The sequence below is a fragment of the Bombina bombina genome, chromosome 1, assembly GCF_027579735.1.
Source record: "Bombina bombina isolate aBomBom1 chromosome 1, aBomBom1.pri, whole genome shotgun sequence".
NCBI classification, from domain to species: domain Eukaryota; kingdom Metazoa; phylum Chordata; class Amphibia; order Anura; family Bombinatoridae; genus Bombina; species Bombina bombina.
In genome coordinates this window covers 416,456,604-416,479,479 of record NC_069499.1, presented here as the reverse complement: position 1 = coordinate 416,479,479, position 22,876 = coordinate 416,456,604, and the positions used below count along the sequence as shown (strand labels likewise).

The following is a 22,876-nucleotide window of genomic DNA, read 5'->3' as shown; positions in this document are numbered from 1 at the left end:
CTTCCTTTCCTTTGGCAAAATGGGTCAAAAGAAGGACTTGACAGGCTCAGAAAAGTCAAAAATAGTGAGATATCTTGCAGAGGGATGCAGCACTCTTAAAATTGCAAAGCTTCTGAAGCGTGATCATCGAACAATCAAGCGTTTCATTCAAAATAGTCAACAGGGTCGCAAGAAGCGTGTGGAAAAACCAAGGCGCAAAATAACTGCCCATGAACTGAGAGAAGTCAAGCGTGCAGCTGCCAAGATGCCACTTGCCACCAGTTTGGCCATATTTCAGAGCTGCAACATCACTGGAGTGCCCAAAAGCACAAGGTGTGCAATACTCAGAGACATGGCCAAGGTAAGAAAGGCTGAAAGACGACCACCACTGAACAACCCTTTTCGGGTTGAGGATGGAGTCAAGCTCAACTCCCAGTCCTACTGCCAGTTTCTGGAAGACACCTTCTTCAAGCAGTGGTACAGGAAGAAGTCTGCATCCTTCAAGAAAAACATGATTTTCATGCAGGACAATGCTCCATCACACGTGTCCAAGTACTCCACAGCGTGGCTGGCAAGAAAGGGTATAAAAGAAGAAAATCTAATGACATGGCCTCCTTGTTCACCTGATCTGAACCCCATTGAGAACCTGTGGTCCATCATCAAATGTGAGATTTACAAGGAGGGAAAACAGTACACCTATCTGAACAGTGTCTGGGAGGCTGTGGTTGCTGCTGCACGCAATGTTGATGGTGAACAGATCAAAACACTGACAGAATCCATGGATGGCAGGCTTTTTAGTGTCCTTGCAAAGAAAGGTGGCTATATTGGTCACTGATTTGTTTTTGTTTTGTTTTTGAATGTCAGAAATGTATATTTGTGAATGTTGAGATGTTATATTGGTTTCACTGGTAAAAATAAATAATTGAAATGGGTATATATTTGTTTTTTGTTAAGTTGCCTAATAATTATGCACAGTAATAGTCACCTGCACACACAGATATCCCCCTAAAATAGCTATAACTAAAAACAAACAAAAAACTACTTCCAAAACTATTCAGCTTTGATATTAATGAGTTTTTTGGGTTCATTGAGAACATGGTTGTTGTTCAATAATAAAATTAATCCTCAAAAATACAACTTGCCTAATAATTCTGCACTCCCTGTATTTACATACCACTTGTGCAATCATGGCACAAATGGTTGTAAAAGCTTCTCTGTGAACCCCTTTCTTCAGAAATAGCAGACATATATGGCTTTGCCATTGCTTTTTAGTAATTAGAAGAATGGTAATTGCAGCTGTGCCACCACACTTTTATTTTTCCCAGCAGTGAAGGGGTTAATCAGGTAGCATGTAAGGTTAATTTTAGCTTTAGTGTAGAGATTACCCTCCCACCGGACACTTCCCACCCCCTGATCCCTCTCAAACAGCTCTCTTCCCTTCCTCACCCCCACTGGTCAACCCTCATCTTAGGTACTGGCAGATATTCTGCCAGTATGCAGTTTTAGACTTTTGTTTTCTTTATTATTCATATTTTCTTCAATGTATGATTACCCCCTTACCTTCCCACCTCCCTGATCCTTCCCAAAAGGCTCTCTAACCCTCCACTCTCTAGCTAGTTTCCGACATTTTAGGTACTGGCAGCTGTAAAAGAGGCTGTTCCTGGGTGGGAAATCGCCATAGAACTACGTGATGAGCTGTTGTTCGTTCCTGGTAGAGTGCTTCTCTCTTCGTATGCAAATTAATATGACCCTGAGGAGGTCTCCCTAAGGGTGATAAGAAAAACCAGACGTGAACTCCTTTCCCAGTTTGCTTAGAGGAATGTGGCTGCACCTCACTTAGGGACACTAAACCCAGATTTTTTATTTAATGATTCAGATAGAGCATGCAATTTTAAGCAACTTTCTAATTTACTCCTGTTATCAAATTGTATTTGTTCTCTTGCTATCTTTATTTAAAAAGCAGGAATGTAAAGCTTAAGAGCCGGCCCATTTTTGGTTGAGAATCTGGGTTATGCTTGCTTATTGGTTTGCTAAATGTGGCCAACAATAAGAAAGTACTATCCAGGGTGCTGAACCTAAAATGGGCTTAAATTCCTGCTTTTTAAATAAAGATAGCAAGAAAATGAAGAAAAATTGATAACAGGGGTAAATTAGAAAGTTGCTTAAAATTGCATGCTCTATCTAAATCATGAAAGAAAAAAAATTGGGTTCAGTATCCCTTTAATTTTGACTAGACTTTCCCTTTTTAATATATTTTTAATTGAACTAAAACAGTTATACAAATTTTTAAACGTAATTGCATTATGAAAATGTCCTTGTTCTTTGGCAAACAATAAAAATAAATGCACTTAATAAACTTGGACAATAGATAAAAAAATAAGCTTGCTTCAATTAAAAAAAAAGTTCATTTTGATGATGTACGCACATATGCTACGTTTGAGTAGAGCATCTATTGTATCAGCAAAGGCTTAACTTTTTGTTACAGACGCCACTTCTGACTCTGTGAGAAGGTGTGGTATCTGAATGCTGGTGCACGGAGCACTCAGCATATGTGCGTATGCCACACACAAAAAGAACCCCAGTAATAATGTTTACTAGAAGCATTTTTACTAATGGAAGTGTATTGCAAAAATGTTTCTGTTCAAAATTGAAATGCATCCATGCACATTTTTTCCCTATTCCTTTCACCCTTCCAATTGCTTTGTTCAAAATAATGTAAGTGAAATAACATGAGTAAAATCCTTACACTCCAAAATAACTACTGCACCCCCTGCACCTCAGACAGACTTCCAGTCACTGGATTCTTGATTGTGACACAGTGTACTGGGTGACAGCTTTCTGCTGTTGTGGGGTGACTATTCCAATGTTTTGCTCCACTTTTGCTTTGAACCAATCACTACTTACTGCTTTGCCCATGTGACCAGGAATTCAAGGTCTCCTGAGAAGCTTCTGAGTTGAAGCGTATCTTTGATAAAAGGGACACTAAAGTCAAAATTAAACTTTCCGATAGAGCACAGAATTTTAAACAACTTTCCAATTCTCTTCCATTATCTAAATGTGCACAATCTTTTTATATGCACACTTTCCGAGACACTAGATCCTATTGAGCATGTGCAAGATTCACAGAAGTATATGCATTATGTAAATGACTGATGGCTGTCACATGATGCAGTAGGAGGGAAATAGAACTAAGTTTAAAATGTTTTAAAAAGAAATCTGCACATTTAAAATTCAAAGTGCTTTTGCATTGTCTTTTTATTATGCATTTACTGGTTATGCTATTCTACTATGGTCCTTTAAACCGTGGCAGATCCAGCATCAAAACAAAGTAGCTCCACTCCTCCAGTTTACTGATATCTCTGTGACAGGGCTCTGAGCCAGAGAGTGCAAAACGTGTATTGAGCTGTAGACTTCACAGTGGGGCACTTGCTTTATGTGCAGATTTTGTAGTCACTGTTTAATCCCTTTTTTAAGTGACAACACATGAAGTCCCACCATTCCTGGTTTGGTATTTTTTGTTTTGTTTTTCTCTTCCAAATCTGCCATTCACTTGTCTGTACTGTATATCTGAGTTAGAGCAGTGGTAGGGGTCTCTTGTCTATCATCAAGTGGATGGCTGACTATTGAGTGAATTATTTAGAATCAATCACCCCTGCATCATGTGATTATTACTCTGAACATGAAAAAGGATTTAATGGTTAGTAAAATATATATATATTTTTTAACATGTTGTGTTCTTTGCTCTCTGACCACTGTAATAAGTGTTGTTCTGGTTACCTGCAGTCCATTATAATCTCTCCCTTCTGAAATGGGGCCCTGAGGCTGTAACTGCCATTGTCAGCTGTTGATTCAATTAATTGGCTATTTTTTTTCTTTGCATAGATCATAGAATACTAAAGGAATCTTTGAGTATTAGCTGCAGCTTTTCTCTATTACCTGAAATGACACCATATTCCTATGCACTATCAATTATTTTTTGCTTTTCCTGTATTCATAAGGGTTTTGTGGTCTAGCTGAACTAGGCCTGTGACTTACTTTACTTCATGCATCCCTAGCCTCTGCTCTGATTGTGAGAATTATATGAGCTAAATTGTTGTTGGTGGGTGCATTTGGGGTGAGCAGATTGCTCAGAGAGTAGGGTGATACAAAAAACTGTGTACACATTTTTTTTAGTGATAGGTCATTCTCTTACCTATGTATGAGTCTGAATAGATTGACTTAAATCAGTGTGACCAAATACATGTAAACCTGTTAAATAAAGACCACAGTATGGAGTACAATATTACATTTCATGAACACAAATTATCAACATTTCTTTCATTAAGTGGTGAGAGTCCATGAGCCATTACTCCTCGGATTCAGCTCCTGGCCACTAGGAGGCCTCCTAGTGGCCAGATGTTAAATCATAGTAGTAATGGCTCGTGGACTTTCACTACCATGAAATAAATTAATTTATCAGGTAAGCATAAATTTTGTTATTATCCAAATTTAAAAACTCCATTTAAAAGCTCCTCAGGGTCATTCAACATATAGTAACATATTTATGTATTTTATCAGAATCGGACAGTAATTCCGAATCTGACTCTGAAGGATCAGAAGATGATGATGAAGATGATGATAAAGATCAAGATGAATCCGACAGTGATACGGAGGGCGAGAAAACCCCAATAAAATTTAATAAGTCTGCTCCAACTGTTAACAGCACAAGCAACAGTATTACAGCTCACTCTTCTCCCTTAAACTTACAAGTCATAAAAAGCCCAGGATCTGCCTCAGCTGCACACTGTCCTGAAACTCAGTCACCAGACTTTCTGGCTACAGCTTCATCTCTCAGCCCAAGTACACCATGTGGTATGTGCATTTTTAAGTTTATTTACTGTGTATTTTAGCATCTTGTGTCAACTTCGGACTCTATAATGAATTATAATGTGATTTCACTCCTAATCTAGTAGTCTGCGTCCATTTAAGATATTTACTCTTCCCATTAAAAAGGCATTTTCAGATCTTTTCTTTATTAATTGGGTCTTAAAGGGATAAAAAGGTGAAAACTGAAATGTGCATGAATGAATTTCAATTTTCAATAGAAGCATTTTTGCAGTATACTTCCAATAGCAAAAATTCTTCTAGTAAAGATTATTGCTGTTTCAGTGGTATACATACTACTACATACTATGCTATCTGTGACTAGAAGATCAGGCTTCGAACACTATACCTGCCAAGAGAGCTGGTGGTGGTATGTATTGCATCACTGAAGACTTAATTTGTACCATACAAGCCACTGCTGACTCTCTGAGAAGGTTTGGTGTTTGAATACTGGTGCAAGGTGCACTCTGAGCATATGTGCATATTCCACTTAAAATAGTAATAACTTTTATTAGAAACACTTTTGTTAATAAAACGATATGCTCTTATTTAAATGCATACAACAAGCAATTGTACAGCACCTACTGCTGCAGGTATATACGGGCTTTTTTTGCTAAGGACTCCCACCGGGAACTAGATAAAGTTCAAAAGTCCCTTGACACACATGGATGCAACAATCTGGACGTTCTTGGGACTGTTCTTACGGATTGATAAATCTCTGGTTACACTTGTGGCCCTTTGTATCCTCCTCCGTCTCCGTGGATCATCCAGGGCGGTTCTTTTGGATCTGCTGCGTTACCGCTTCAGTCACAAGCCAGTTCCTTGGCCCCAACTCACCAAGCGTGTGACATCATCTGACTCCGGTCATGTGTTGACTGTGGGACATAGTCTTGTATATATAAGTCTGTGATATGCTTGAGAGTGCTCTCTCATCGAATAACTGAGTTTGATACAAAATGTCATCACGAGGAGCACTCAACAGCTGTGTAAAACTTAGCCAGCAGACCGAAACACGTAAGCAGGTTCAGGGGAACCCCTATCACCAGTCCAACTTTGTTGCTGAATATTCACAGATCATTGTTTTTATGATTAAATGAATAAATGCTAACTTACACAGCTGTCGAGTGCTCCTTGTGAAGTCTTTTTGTACCAAACTCTATTTAAAGGGACTCATGCACATTTCAGTTTCGACATGTTTATCTTTTAAATTGTTAGCAATATTGGAGTCTATTGCAGAGTATGATACCAGCTATTCTTTGATCCTGGGAAAGTAATATAACAATAGTCTCAAAGCTGTAATGTTATTGTAAATTGTTAAAAAAAACTTGTAATCAAGATATGTTTGTGTTTTTGTTTTTTTGTGTAATCATATGTTTGTTTATTCTTTTAAACAATAAACATGTTTGGATGACCATGCAAATACACAGGTAGGAATTGTGAAAATGGCATCATGTATTATTATATCCAATAATATAATTATGTAAAAAAATACATAAAACGGACTCAAATAATAAAATAATACACTCGTGAAAATTATTATAAGTTAATGGACTCAAAACAGCAGATCAACCAGGATCAGACACATTTCTTAAATATATTATTTTTGTCGCGATTACTATTAAGGTGATTTAAAAGTTTAAATTATAACCAGGCTTTTCTTCTGAGCACTTGACAGGGTGCAGACATTGCCCTTAGGAACTGGTTTAACCTCCATGGATGTAAACTTTTGTTATACTTTTCTGCAATCCTTTTTCAAGCATTGCATGTAAAAACTGTGTTTAGTGTCCTGTTTGTGCTAAAAGAAAAGTGTAATATGTTTGATTTTTTTTGTTTGTTTGTGTATATATACTGTGCAAAAGTTTTTTAGGCAGGTTTGAAAAAATGCTCCAAAGTAATAATGCTTTCAAAATTAGAAATGTTAAGTTTATTTTTGTCAATTAGCAAAATGCAAAGTGAATGGACAGAAGAAAAATCAAATCAATATTTGCAGTGACCACCTTTTGCCTTCAAAACAGCATCAATTCTTCTATGTACACTTGTAGGTTGAAACACCATCATTAACTGAAACAAAAACAGCTGTGTAGGCGGAACAAAACGTTATGAGGAACAGCCAAACTCTGCTAACAAGGTGTGGTTGCTGAAGACAGTTTAATGTCAAAAGTTATTAACCATGGCAAGACTAATCACAGTAACAAGACACAAGCTAGTTATACTGCATCAGCAGGGTCCCTCCCAGTCAGACATTTTAAGGCAGAAAGGGGTTTCCAGATGTGCTACCCAACCTCTTCTGAAGAAACACAAAGAAAGTGGCAACAGGTACTCTGGACTGATGAGTCAAACTTAAATTTGTTTTGGCTGTAGCAGAAGGCAGTTTGTTCACCAAAGTACAAGAATTAGCATCTGCAGGCAACAATGAAGCATGGTGGAGGTTTCTTGCAAGTTTGCGGCTGTATTTCTGTAAAAGGAGTTGGGGAATTTCATCAGAATGAATGATCTCCTCAATGCTGAGAAGTACAGGCAGATAATTATCCATCATGCAGTTTCACTATGATTGGCCCTAAATTTATTTTGCAGCATGGCAACTACCCCATACATACAGTCAAAGTTATTAAGAACTATCTTCAGTGTAAAGAAGTACAAGGAGTCATGGAAGTGATGGTGTGGCCCCCATCTGTCTGAGATTATATGTAGTGACAGAAGCAACTGAGGCTGCCTAAATCAACAGAAGATATGTGGTTAGTTTTCCAAGAAGTACAAGGAGTCATGGAAGTGATGGTGTGGCCCCCATCTGCCTGAGATTATATGTAGTGACAGAAGCAACTGAGGCTGCCTAAATCAACAGAAGATCTTTGGTTAATTTTTCAAGATGTTTGGAACAATCTACCTGCTGGGTTTCTAAAAAATACTGTGTGCAAGTGTACCTAAAATAATTGATGCTGTTTTGAAGGTAAGGGGGGTCAAACCGAATATTGATTTAATTTAGATTTTTCTTCTGTTCATTCACTTTGCATTTTGTTAAATAATAAAAATAAACTATTAAAATTTCTGTTATTGAAAACATTCTTACTTTACAGCATTTTTTCACAGCTGCCTATAACTTTTCACAGTACTGTATATACTCTATATTTTTGTATAAAGTTAAAGGGACAGTCTAGGCCAAAATAAACTTTCATGATTCAGATAGAGCATGTAATTTTAAACAATTTTCCAATTTACTTTTATCACCAATTTTGCTTTGTTCTCTTGTTATTCTTAGTTGAAAGCTTAACCTAGGAGGTTCATATGCTAATTTCTTAGACCTTGAAGCCCACCTCTTTCAGATTGCATTTTAACAGTTTTTCACCACTAGAGGGTGTTAGTTCACGTATTTCATATAGATAACACTGTGCTCGTGCACGAGAAGTTATCTGGGAGCAGGCACTGATTGGCTAGACTGCAAGTCTGTGAAAAGAACTGAAAAAAGGGGCAGTTTGCAGAGGCTAAGATACAAGATAATCACAGAGGTTAAAAGTATATTATTATAAATGTGTTAGTTATGCAAAACTGGGAAATGGATAATAAAGGGATTATCTATCTTTCAAAACAATAAAAATTCTGGTGTAGACTGTCCCTTTAACAAGAAATAGTATACATTTGTTGCCTTATTTTGATTGTTTTAGTGATTCTTTGGGATAGCTGTGTAATGAAACATTTGCACACTTTACTAATTTACCCTTATTTATTTTATTGAAGGTTCAAGTAAAAGGCGAAGAGTAACAGATGAACGGGAACTACGTATTCCCCTGGAATATGGGTAGGCTGTTGTAATCTTGTCATTTTATGCCCGACCTCTGTTTTCAGTTGTTAACTTGTTTTCAGATGAATAACTTTTTTGCTGTGTCGTTTATTTTAATAACCATTAGAATTATTTTCCGTAGCTGGCAAAGAGAGACAAGAATAAAGAATTTTGGGGGCCGTCTTCAAGGAGAAGTAACTTATTTTGCTCCATGTGGAAAGAAATTTAGACAGTACCCAGAAGTTATGAAGGTATGCTGTTTTCTTAAAAAAAGTCAAAAAAAAGTTTAGCTCTCTAATCTTTTAAGGCTTTGTATGGTTTATTGTTAGATATAGATATAATTAAATGTTTTGCTTACATAACAATGATTTCCTTACATGTGTTGCAGATCCTTCCAGGAAATTAAAGTGAATGTAAATTTTGATGCTAAAATGTCCAGTTTTTAAAACTTCGATTAAAAACAGGGGCACTTTAATTCATCAAAATTTTCATTTCACTCCTGTTGTGAAAAAAAACTTACCTTTTTAATCTTCACAGCAGCTCCAGCTTCCTCCACCCATTTCAAAGCCTCTTCCTGGGTCTAAAATGAGGCATCCGGCTTCCTCCAATCACAGCATTGAATCAGACACTGAATCCCCCGGGGGGAAGCTGTGATTGGAGGATGACCTATCAATCATTTCTGACATCAGAAATGGCTTGTGAGACCGGAGGAAGCTGGAGCTGCTGTGAAGTTTAAAAGGTAAGTTGTTTTAACAGGAGTGAAAATTAAATTTTGATGAATTAAAGTGCCCCTGTTTTTAATCAAAGTTTTAAAAACCGGGCACTTTAAGCATTAAAAATTTACATTCACTTTAAGCAATCAGTTTTTTTTTGTTTATTTTTTTTGGAGGGGGGAGATATTTATTCCTTATATATAGACATTCTATGTTGATTTTCAGTACTGGGGGGTTCCATATTTCATTATAATGTAGATAAATACTAATTATTAAAGGGATATTGTACTCTCAACAAAAAAAAAAAAGTAATCCATAAGAATATGCAACATTTCATTTTTTATTTTTTTCTGCCTGAAAGAAATGTGAAATTATATATGTTTGAAACTGAAACTAATACAGCACTATCTCTTGAGTGCCATCTACTAATACTCTTTTTTTTTTCTGCAAATGCTTATTGGCTGATATCTACTATAGCTCTATTAGGGGCTTGGTATGTGTCCTTTCAAGCCTAGGAAGAGAACACTGGCTTATTTAGGACTTGAACATGCTTTATTCAAGAAACAAAAACTGTAATACATTTTGAAATGCCTTTTATATGCAAAAAAAAGGAACAATTGACTACAATGTCCCTTTAAATAAGACTATAAGAGAACGAATCTAAAGGGCCAATAGAAGTTTGTTGGTCTTAGTGACATCTTTTAGTTGATCAATAAAACACTGTACATGGAAGAAATCAGATCTTTTAGAGCTCATAATGTTGTGTTCTATGTTTTCAGCCCAGTAAAACCCAGTCTGACTTTTGAATTCAGTATGTTCTATATATTCAGGGAAATACATACACAAACTACTGCTATAACCTACTCTGGTGTTAGTATTTGTTTCACCGACAGAGCGTGCCGACTCTTGAGGGAAACTGGGCAACAAGCTGAGTCTGTCTTTCTTTGAAAACCTGAAGTGAAAAAATCTGTGATTTTTTCAGTATCTCAGCAGACATGGAATAATGGATATCTCAAGGGACAATTTCAGCTTCAGTGCAAAAATAAGAGTGGGTGACTTCTATGAAGCCAGAGATGGACCACAGGTATCCACATAAATAAAATAAAAACACACACTAGTTTTAGTCCAAATAGTGCTAGCATACATGTAGCTACAAGGTCATTTTTCTTAGAAATGTGACTTAAGATTAGCTACTACTTTTCCATTTAATTCAAATTCTATTCAACATAAATTAGAAGCTAAAAAGCTCAGACTACTTTGCCACAAGATCTATGCTACCACCATTTGTTCAAATCATATATGTGTAGTAGTACTTTTGTGTTGTTATATGTCTGTCTTTAGTAGTGTTTTGTGTCTGCTTTCTGTAGTATTTACACAAGTAGTGTTTGCTCAACAATCTGTCATGTTTTTGTAAATGGTCCTTGTGCAGATTTTTTTTAAAATAATTTTTAGGGACTAAAAACAGAATTTATGTCAGTTATGGTATCTTTTTTCTTGTACTACACTGTACACTTGATTAGAATGTTTATGTGAAATATTTGCATTAAAATGTAATGGCCTATTAATGAGAAGCACAATGTACAGGTTTAGTTCTAATTCACTCAACGTTCAGTTTATACAGTCTTCAGATATTTAAATACAAATGTGTTAATCAGTGGTGCATAAGGGCCTCTTAGGGTTATTCAGAAATGAAACTGATATTTGTTCAGAATATACTAGCTAAATTAATATAAGCGTTCATAATCAATTTCATATAATTTACCAGGTTTCTTTATTCTTCTATATTTAAAAGGATTTTGAGCATCATTCTAAACTTTTGGCCTTCTCAATGTTTCTTTATGTTTTTTTTGTTTTTTTTTTTATTCTGAATATTATAGGTGTACCGTTGCATACATTTTCCTGTATTACAAATTTTTGGCATATTTTAGTAAAGTTTATGTCAATAATTTTTTTTATAGAATTCATGGAAAAGCCTACAAGTTCTCAAAGATTACAAGTGTTGTGCTATCGGATTTTTCCACTTGTGCAATAACTGCACAAAAATAAGCTTTTAACTTGGACAGGTTAGCATGAGTATTACAAGTTGAAAGTAAAAAGTTAGCTCACAAGCAAAACCTGATGCACGCTAACTCAGGACTTCAGATATCGCAACCACATTAACTTCTTCCCATAGACTTCAATGGAGCATGCTGTTAAAAAAATTTGAAAATAAGACATAGTCCTCACGCGATAACCTGACACCGCATTAGACCAACTGCACTAAAGCCAAACGTAGTTATGAATAATTAATATTCCAGTGTTATTCACATCGAAGAAAATGTTTTTTTTTTCTATGTATAGCTGATGTATTTTATATATATATATATATATATATATATATATATATATATATACCTATACTGTATATATAATGAATATATACAGGTATAGATATATATACAGATATATATTTATATTTAGAAATACAAAGAACATTTTCTTCAAAGTGAAGAACATTGGAATGTTAAATATTTACAGTAAAAAAAAAGGTAAAATATTAAAATTGAATAAAAATGATTTTTCATGTTTAATTGTATATATGTGTATATATGTCTGTTCATGTGTATACATGTAGAGACACATACACACATAAACATAAATTCACATGTATACACACACAAATATTTTTATAGCCCTTTCCAATCAATAACCTTGTCATATACTATATAATGTTTAACCCTTATAAAAATGTTTTATTAATATCTATCTGAAATATTTTTATCAGAAAATGTATATATGAAACTAATACTTTATTTTAATGTATTTATGTTGTGCTTAGTGCACCTTTTTTTAACTCTTACACTTTATGCTAGATCTTCACACGCAACCCGATAAGTATAAATTTTGTTTGCACTCGAGTGCAACCGTTTACTATCAACTGACTCATTTCTATACAATATATATATATATAGTCATGAAACATAAGTGTTTAATAAATATTTATAAGAATTTGAAAAATTTGACAATGAAAGGAAAATATATTTCCTTCCATATGGCAGGGAGAGTTCACGACTTCATTCCTTACTTTTGGGAAATACAACACCTGGCCACCAGGAGGAGGCAAAGACATCCCAGCCAAAGGCTTAAATATCCCTCCCACTTCCATTATACCCCAGTCATTCTTTGCCTTTCGTAACTATAGGAGGTGGCAGAGAAGTGTCAGAAGATTTTGGATAGTCCTGTAATGGATATTTTCCCTTCAAGAAAGGACTGGAGTTTTAAGTAATCATGTCAACCTCTCAGTGAGAGTATTGATGAAAGTTAGAGTTTGGAGATGCAGGGAAAGTTTTTTTGTGAACACATCCAGACTGTTGCCTAACAGCTCCTGAGCAATCCGTGTTGAAGCGTTTCACTGCTTGCTGTTACACACTCAAGTCCATGTCAGAAGTGTCGCTGCAAGACTGTCACACTTGAGAGGCTGTGCCTGTTCCACAGCATGGATCCTGGAGGTAAGACCGTTTATTTACACTTTTGGTATACAGGGTCGATAGGATCAAGGGTTGATATCTCCTTCAGGGAGATTATTTGAACAGATAGGGGATATTTATAACTGCTTTAATGTGAGAGTTGTTTAGGCTTTATAGACTGTGTGCTTTTGGCTTGGAACAAACCGGTTTCACTTTCGTTTTTTAGTGTTGCGCAGCTTATATTAGCTTAGCGCCCTTTTCATAGCAGGGTAAGTCCTGTCCTACGCTCCACGTCAACCGGGTGCCGTCTTTTAATTTCCTTCGATCCTGCTGCGGACATCACTCCTAAGGAGAGCGTTCTCACTGTTAGCTGTCTGGGTCTATGAGGTGGTGAGTGCCCCAGCCATTGGGATTATAAAGGTGCAATTTTTTGAATAAAATAATTTACTTTTTGTCTGTCCTTCTGTGAAAATATCTTAGCTATGGAGGACACTGATACTAAATTAGAAGGTTCCACTCCTTTGGTACTGATTAATAACTCCTGTTTATATTGTGAGGAGGCCGTGGTTTATCCGTCTGCTCAGTTATGTTCCATTTGCCTAAGCACTGTTCTAAAGTCTAAGACGGAAGACAAGTTTCTAATACTTATAGCGATATTAGCCCCTCTGAGCCGTCTACAACTCAGGAATCTGGGTCCCGAGAGATTACTACCCTTTCTACATTACCTGCTCCACATGCAATTCCCCGCGGCTTAACTAATCCTTGATCTGGAGGGGGCTTTTTTCCAGCGGACTTAACCGCACAGTTACAATCAGCGGGGTCTGCGGCCCTGAGTGCCTTACCTCGCTCTAACAAACGCAAGAGAAAGGTTAAACATAGTTCTCCTGACCTAGAGTCCTCTAAATATTTGTCGGATTTAGCTACTATATCCCAGCTAACCGAGGATGAGTTAACCTCTGTAGGAGACTTCAGTTTCTGAACCTCCTTCTGCAGAGGAACCCTCCTTTTAGATTTAAAATTGAGCATCTGTATTTTTTACATTTTTTTTTACAGAGGTTCTGTAAAAAAAAGGAGGCTACACTCCCTGAGGACCCTACGATCCCTAAATTAGACAGGGTTTATGAAGACAGGAAGGTCCCTCTGACTTTTCCTGTTTGTTAAGATGGCGAACATTATTAGTAACGAATGGGAAAGAATAGGATTGTCTTTTTTCCCCCTCGTCTACTTTTAAAAAATTATTCCCGGTCCCTGACTCTCCATTAGATTTGTGGGGCTCCATCCCTAAGGTGGATGGCGCTATAGCTGGAGGATAGTTCTTCTTTTAGAGAGCCTATGGATAAGAAAATGGAAACCTTTCTGAGGAAGATGTTTCAACATACAGGGTTTTTATTTCAACCAGCGGCAGCTGGAGCAGCTACCTACTGGTGCGACACTCTGTCGGAGCTCATTAAGGTGGAGACTCCCCTCTAGGATATTCAGGAGAGAATTAAGGCACTAATAATTGTTTACTCCTTCATCTGTTACGCGAATATGCAGATTATTTGCATAAATGCAAAGGCTTCTGGCTTTGCATTTCTAGCCGCCGGGCTCTCTGGTTGAAGTCTTGGTCTGCGGACATGACTTGTAAATCCAGACTCCTTTCTCTTCTTTCAAGGGGAAGATTTTATTCGGTCCAGGGCCTATGGTTACCGGAGGGAAAGGTGCCTTCCTACTGCAGGATAAGTAAAATAGGATTAAGGGACGGCAATTGTCTAATTTTCGTTCCTTTCGTGCTGACATATCACAACAACAGCAATCCTCATTTAAGTCCGAACAGCCCAAGAGTACTTGGAAGTCGGTTCACTCCTGGAATAAGTCCAAACAGACTAAGAAGCCCGTTGAGAACAAATCTGCATTAAGGGGCGGCACCCAATCCTGGATCGGATTGAGTAGGGGGGGATACAGGACAGGATTCAAGTCTCATCTGCCCAGGGGCAGGATCCTACTCTCCAGTCTTTAAACAAGACCAGAAAAGAGGGCTGCCTTCTTAGTTTGCGTATGGTATCTCTCCTCTCTAGGAGTAATTGTCCCGATACCTACAGCAGAAAGAGGTTTGGGGTTTTATTCAAACCTTTTCGTGGTTCCAAAGAAGGAGGGAACTTTTCGTCCAATTCTGGATCTAAAGTGCTTAAACAAGTTTCTGAGTGTTCCCTCTTTCAAGATGGAGACAATACGGTCAATCCTTCCTCTGGTTCAGGAAGGACAGTTTATGACCACAATAGACCTGAAGGATGCATACCTTCACGTCCCGATTCACAGGGAACATTTTCAGTTCCTGAGGGTTGCCTTTCTTGACCAGCACTTCCAGGTCAGAGCTCTTCCGTTTGGCCTAGCTACTGCTCCAAGGATATTTTTGAAGGTTTTGGCTCTAGCCATTGCCAGAGCACGAGGTATTGCAGTAGTGCCTTACCTGGATGATATTTTGGTACAGGCACCATCTTTTCGTCTAGCGGAAGAACATTCGGAGTCCCTTCTCAATCTTCTTTGATCGCATGGATGGAAGATAAACTTGGAAAGCGTTCTCTTACTCCAAGTACAAGGGTGAATTTCCTGGGGACAATAATAGACTCCATATCCATGAGAATATTCCTCACAGATCAGAGATGTTGCAAGCTAACTACTGTATATCTTGCCTTCCAGGCCTCCTTGAGACCCTCAGTAGCTTAGTGTATGGAGGTGATCGGACTCATGGCGTCTTGTATGGACATCATTCCTTTAGCCAGATTCCATCTCAGACCCTTACAACTATGCATGCTGAGACAATGGAACAGTGACCATTCAGATCTGTCTCAACAGATCGTGCTGGACAACCTGTTGAGAGACTCGCTCTCTTGGTTGTTCTGTCCAGACCAAGGCACGTAATTCTTGAGACCATCCTGGGAGATTGTGACTACGGACACAAGCCTTCCCGGCTGGGAAGCCTTTTGGGGTTCCAAGCAGGCACAAGGTCTGTGGACTCAGGAGGAGTCCTCCCTTCCGATCAATACTTTGGAACTCAGGGTAATCTTCAATGCCTTGAAGGGATGGCCCCTTCTGGGTTCGTCCCAGTTTATTAGATTCCAATCAGACAATATAACCTCGGTTTCCTACATCAACCATCAGGGGGGAACAGGAAGTTCCTTGGCGATAAGAGAAGTATCTCAGATACTAGAGTGGGGGGAAACTCACAGATGTACGCTGTCAGCGATCTACATTCCGGGTGTGGACAACTGGGAAGCAGACTTCCTCAGCAGGCAATCCTTTTACCCTGGGGAATGGTCTCTCCACCCTGAGGGTTTGCAGAGATATGCAGCGAGTGGGGGACGCCGGAAATGGATCTCATGGCATCCTGCCTCAATACCAAGCTACCCAGGTACGAGTCGAGATTAAGGGATCCTCAGGTGGAATTGATAGATGCCCTATCAGTACCATGGAGGTTCAAACTCCTATATCTTTTTCCTCCATTATCGCTTCTCCCTCGTGTGGTGGCTCGCATCAAGCAGGAACGAGCATCAGTGATTCTGATTGCTCTATCGTGGCCATGAAGGATGTGGTTTGCGGATCTAGTGGGGATGTCCTCATCTCCTTAGTGGAGGTTACCTTGTTGCAGAGTTCTACTCATACAGGGTCCCTTTGTTCATCAAAATCTAGATTTTCTGAGGCTGACTGTGTGGAGATTGAACGCTTAGTCTTAGCCAAGAGAGGGTTCTCTGGGAGTGTTATCGACATTCTGGTTCAAGCTTGTAAGCCAGTTACTTGGCGTATCTACCATAAAGTGTGTGGAGTACTTGTACTGGTGTGAAGAGCGTGGCTTTTTCTGGATGGACTGGAGAAGGGTCTATCTGATAGTTCCCTGAAGGGACAGATATCGGCCCTGTCGGTGTTACTGCACAAGAGATTGGCTAAACTTCCGGATGTGCAGTCCTTTGTTAAGGCTCTGACTAGGATCAGACATGTGTTTAGATCTGGGGCTCCGCCTTGGAGCCTAAATCTTGTTCTTAGTGTTTTGCAGCAGGCTCCGTTTGAGCCTATGCATACTGTTGATATTAAACTATTATCTTGGAAGTTTTTTTTTTTGCTGGCTATTGCCTCTGCACTGAGAGTTTCTGAGATTTCTGCTTTACAATGTGACTCCCCATATGTTGTTTTGCATGCTGATAAGGCAGTTTAATGTACTAAATTATGGTTCCCTAAGGTGGTGTCGGACTGTAACATTAATCAAAACATTTTTGTTCCTTCCTTGTGTCCTAATCCTCCTTCAGCAAAGGAACACTTGCTTCACAATCTGGATGTGGTTCGTGCCTTGAAGTTCTATCTTCAGGCTACTAAGGAATTCAGACAATCTTCCTCTTTGTTTGTCATCTATATGGGGAAGCGTAAGGAGCATAAGGCTACTACGACTTCCCTATCTTTTTGGTTGAGGAGTGTCATCCGCTTATGAGACAGCGGGGGGACAGCCTCCTGAGAGGATAATGGCTCATTCCACTAGAGCAGTGTTTTCCTCCTGAGCTTTTAAGAATGAAGCTTCTATGGTTTAGATTTGTAAGGCAGCTACCTGGTCCTCCTTACACACTTTTTCTAAATTTTACAAGTTTGATGTGTTTGCTTTGGCTAAAGCAGTTTTCGGGAGAAAAATTCTGCAGGCTGTGGTGCCCTCAGTATAGGGTCCGTCTCTTTTTTGTTCCCTCCCGTTATTTATTCAGTGACCTCTGGAGCTTGGGTATAGTTTTCCCAACAGTAAGGAATGAAGTTGTGGACTCTCTGCCTTATGGAAGGAAAACATAATTTTTGCTTACCAGATAAATTCCTTTCCTTCCTGGCAGGGAGAGTCCACGACCCCACCCGTAATTTATTTTTTGATTAGGCGGCTCCCTTTATTTATTATTTTTTCTGGCACCTTTATACCCTGATGTTTCTCCTACTTTTCCTTGTTCCCTCGGCAGAATGACTGGGGGATAGGGGAAGTGAGAGGGATAGTTAAACTTTTGTGTGGGGTGTCTTTGCCTCCTCCTGGTGGCCAGGTGTTGTATTTCCCAACAGTAAGGAAAGAAGTCGTGGACTCTCCCTGCCAGGAAGGAAAGGAATTTATCTGGTAAGCATAAATTGCTTTGTTAAACTGCTAAGTAAAAATAGTGTTTTTGAATAAGTTTTTCATATCTATTTATTATGGCAACAATAGCTAGGTTGCCATAGGTTAGTGATATTTTCTCTGTACAGCTCTGAGCACAATTATTTGCTGAATATCTGGATTACACTGCAGCTTTCAGTACATCATAGTACATCTTGCATATGTATACATTATTGTCTCATGTCTTTATATTTGTCTTTGTTTTGTTTAATTTAATCGTTGGATAAAAAAGACAGAAGTCAAGTTCAGTTTATTTTTGTTGTTTTTCTTATTTAGACATAATTTATAAACTATTTTAAGATATTAAATTATTAAAAGGACACTAAACCCAATTTTTTTCTTTTGTGATTTAGATAGAGCATGCAATTTTAAGCAACTTTCTAATTTACTCCTATTATCAGAATTTCTTCATTATTTTGGTTATCTTTATTTGAAATGCAAGAATGTAAGTTTAGATGCCGGCCCATTTTTGGTGAACAACCTGGGTTGTTCATGCTGATCGGTGGATACATTCACCCACCAATAAACAAGTGCAGTCCAGGGTTCTGAACAAAAATAGCTTAGATGCCTTCTTTTTTAAATGAAGATAGCAAGAGAACGAAGAAAATTTGATAATAGGAGTAAATTAGAAAGTTGCTTAAAATTGCATGCCCTATCTGAATCACAAAAGAAAAAATTTGGGTTCAGTGTCCCTTTAAGGTAAGAGCTAAACCGTTATTTACTCAAGTTTTATCTGCTTAAGAGAAATTCTTGACATGTTTCTGATTTTGACATTACCACAGAAGGAAATATTCAAATCAGCAGCTACCACTTATTAGACCAAAAATATAGAACAGTATATTTACTTTTGTGTCCCGCTAAATTTAGCAGAGCACTAAGGACATGCTGCTGTTTTTGCTTGAGGTATATTTTTCTTTAGAATGCTACATATATTTGTTCCATAATTTAGAATCTCCTAACTTCATACTAGGGCAGTTAGTATTTCATTAATGGCACAGATGTATATTTACATTAATAATCTTTTTCAAATACATACAGGGAGTGCAGAATTATTAGGCAAATGAGTATTTTGACCACATCATCCTCTTTATGCATGTTGTCTTACTCCAAGCTGTATAGGCTTGAAAGCCTACTACCAATTAAGCATATTAGGTGATGTGCATCTCTGTAATGAGAAGGGGTGTGGTCTAATGACATCAACACCCTATATCAGGTGTGCATAATTATTAGGCAACTTCCTTTCCTTTGGCAAAATGGGTCAAAAGAAGGACTTGACAGGCTCAGAAAAGTCAAAAATAGTGAGATATCTTGCAGAGGGATGCAGCACTCTTAAAATTGCAAAGCTTCTGAAGCGTGATCATCGAACAATCAAGCGTTTCATTCAAAATAGTCAACAGGGTCGCAAGAAGCGTGTGGAAAAACCAAGGCGCAAAATAACTGCCCATGAACTGAGAAAAGTCAAGCGTGCAGCTGCCAAGATGCCACTTGCCACCAGTTTAGCCATATTTCAGAGCTGCAACATCACTGGAGTGCCCAAAAGCACAAGGTGTGCAATACTCAGAGACATGGCCAAGGTAAGAAAGGCTGAAAGACGACCACCACTGAACAAGACACACAAGCTGAAACGTCAAGAATGGGCCAAGAAATATTTCAAGACTGATTTTTCTAAGGTTTTATGGACTGATGAAATGAGAGTGAGTCTTGATGGGCCAGATGGATGGGCCCGTTGCTGGATTGGTAAAGGGCAGAGAGCTCCAGTCCGACTCAGACGCCAGCAAGGTGGAGGTGGAGTACTGGTTTGGGCTGGTATCATCAAAGATGAGCTTGTGGGGCCTTTTCGGGTTGAGGATGGAGTCAAGCTCAGCTCCCAGTCCTACTGCCAGTTTCTGGAAGACACCTTCTTCAAGCAGTGGTACAGGAAGAAGTCTGCATCCTTCAAGAAAAACATGATTTTCATGCAGGACAATGCTCCATCACACGCGTTGAAGTACTCCACAGCGTGGCTGGCAAGAAAGGGTATAAAAGAAGAAAATCTAATGACATGGCCTCCTTGTTCACCTGATCTGAACCCCATTGAGAACCTGTGGTCCATCATCAAATGTGAGATTTACAAGGAGGGAAAACAGTACACCTCTCTGAACAGTGTCTGGGAGGCTGTGGTTGCTGCTGCACGCAATGTTGATGGTGAACAGATCAAAACACTGACAGAATCCATGGATGGCAGGCTTTTGAGTGTCCTTGCAAAGAAAGGTGGCTATATTGGTCACTGATTTGTTTTTGTTTTGTTTTTGAATGTCAGAAATGTATATTTGTGAATGTTGAGATGTTATATTGGTTTCACTGGTAAAAATAAATAATTGAAATGGGTATATATTTGTTTTTTGTTATGTTGCCTAATAATTATGCACAGTAATAGTCACCTGCACACACAGATATCCCCCTAAAATAGCTATAACTAAAAACAAACTAAAAACTACTTCCAAAACTATTCAGCTTTGATATTAATGAGTTTTTTGGGTTCATTGAGAACATGGTTGTTGTTCAATAATAAAATTAATCTTCAAAAATACAACTTGCCTAATAATTCTGCACTCCCTGTACATATGGAGAAAAATAACATATAGTTATAGGAATGGGAGAGGGATTATGCAGATTTGTGAGTAGAGTAGGCAGATTACTTCTAACAGAGTGGACTGAACCTCTGAACCAAAGTTCATTAATAAAAAAGAAAAGAAATGTTGGAAGTAGATGACCACAACAGCAACATAAGATTATAAATGAAGCCGGAAAACTAGTTTTATTACCCAAAAGTGGACATCTGGAGAGAATAGCTGGAAATGATCAGATAAGGCCAAGGTGTTATGAAACTTGAAAACTAGATTTCTCTTGTAAAGGTGTATCCAGTCCACGGGTTCATCCTTTACTTGTAGGATATTCTCCTTCCCAACAGGAAGTTGCAAGAGGACACCCACAGCAGAGCTGTCTATATAGCTCCTCCCCTAACTGCCACCCCCAGTCATTCTCTTGCAACTCTCAACAAGAAAGGAAGTATCAAGAGATATGTGGTGACTTAGTGTAGTTTTTACCTTCAATCAAGAGTTTATTTTTAAACGATACCGGCGTTGTACTGTTTTACTCTCAGGCAGAAATTGGAAGAAGAAACTGCCTGGAGGTTGATGATCTTAGCGGTTTGTAACTAAGGTCAATTGCTGTTCTCACACATAACTGAAGAGTATGGAAAGAAAACTTCAGTTGGGGGGATGGTTTGCAGATCACCTGCTTTGAGGTATGTTCAGTATATTTTTTTCTAGAGAGATGATAAGGTCTAGAAAATGCTGACAGTGCCTGGTATATTTGAGGTAAGCCTAATACAGTGATTTAACAATGACTGGGATCATGCTTACAAGATAAAGGTAATATTCATGTTAACTCCCATATTACTTAGTGTAAAAAAGTTTGCATAACTTACAGAAAAAACGTTTTTTCTCTGAGGGTGATAAATCTTTATTTGGGGCCTAGTTTTCCACATGGCTTGTTAGATTACTCCTAGGAGTACTTTTTTAAGGCCCTCTGACATTGAGTGCATGGTGGGAGGGGCCTATTTTCGCGCACTTTATGCGCAGTTGATATCCAGACTGAGACATCCAGCTTCCCTAAAGGAGTCCTCTGGCATCTAGGACCACTATAGATGTTTTTTTTCCTGCAAAGATCGTGTTTAAGGGCAGGTAGGAGCCACAGCAGAGCTGTGGCAGTGTGTTTGACTGTTTTTTAACGGTTTTACCGTTTTTCTAATCTGGTTTGGGGCCTAAGGGGTTAATCATCCATTTGCAAGTGGGTGCAATGCTGCTTTAGTCTCTTATATACACTGTAAAAAATTTGTAGAGTTTACTACTTTTTAACACTGTTTTGCAGATTATGTGGTAGTTTTTTTCTCTTAAAGGTACAGTACCGTTTTTGTTTAATTGCTTTTTCACATTTATTAAAGTGTTTTCCAAGCTTGCTGGTCTCATTACTAGTCTGTTAAACATGTCTGACATAGAGGAAACTCCTTGTTCATTGTGTTTAGAAGCCATTGTGGAACCCCCTCTTAGAATGTGTACCAAATGCACTGACCTTTCTATAAGTTATAAAGACCATATTATGGCTTTTAAAGATTTATCACCAGAGGTTTCTCAGACTGACAAAAGGGAAGTTAAACCACCTAGCTCTCCCAATGTGTCAGAACCTTTATCTCCCGCGCAAGTGACGCCAAGTACATCTGGCGCGTCCAATGCGTTTATCTTACAAGACATGGCGGCAGTTATGAATCATACCCTCACAGAAGTATTGTCCAAACTGCCAGGGTTACAAGGAAAGTGAGACAGCTCTGGGGCTAGAACAAATACAGAGCGTTCTGACGCTTTAGTAGCTATGTCTGATATACCCTCACAATGTACAGAAGCCGAAGCAGGAGAGCTTCTATCTATGGGTGACATTTCTGATTCAGGGAAGGCGTTACTTCAGTCTGACTCTGAAATGACAGCATTTAAATTTAAGCTTGAACACCTCCGCGTGTTGCTCAGGGAGATTGTAGCGACTCTGGATGATTGTGACACCATTGTAGTCCCAGAGAAATTGTGTAAAATGGACAAATACTTTGCCGTGCCTGTTTACACTGATATTTTTCCAATCCCTAAAAGGTTTTCAGAAATTATTACGAAGGAATGGGATAGACCAGGTGTACCGTTCTCTCCCCCTTCTGCTTTTAAAAAGATGTTTCCCATAGATGCCGCTACACGGGACTCGTGGCAGACGGTCCCTAAGGTGGAGGGAGCAGTCTCTACCCTAGCTAAGCGTACAACTATCCCCGTCGAGGACAGTTGTGCTTGCCTAGATGCAATGGATAAAAAATTAGAGGGTTTCCTTAAGAAAATCTTTATACAACAAGGTTTTATCCTCCAGCCTCTTGCATGCA

At 38.5% G+C, this 22,876-nt stretch overlaps 1 protein-coding gene across 9 annotated transcripts in view; it reads left to right on the top strand.

Moving 5' to 3' along the window:
• Nucleotides 1-22,876, top strand: part of BAZ2B (bromodomain adjacent to zinc finger domain 2B) — an 842,173-nt gene that overhangs the window by 605,143 nt on the left and 214,154 nt on the right. For 8 of the 9 annotated variants that reach the window (XM_053698336.1, XM_053698337.1, XM_053698343.1 and 5 more), the window contains 3 exons: nt 4,537-4,830; nt 8,575-8,635; nt 8,760-8,868. In XM_053698336.1, the coding sequence (XP_053554311.1) occupies nt 4,537-4,830; nt 8,575-8,635; nt 8,760-8,868 (464 nt within the window). Of the gene's footprint in view, nt 1-4,536; nt 4,831-8,574; nt 8,636-8,759; nt 8,869-10,312; nt 10,415-22,876 lie in introns of all 9 variants that reach the window. The other variant, XM_053698344.1, reaches the window with a different exon arrangement.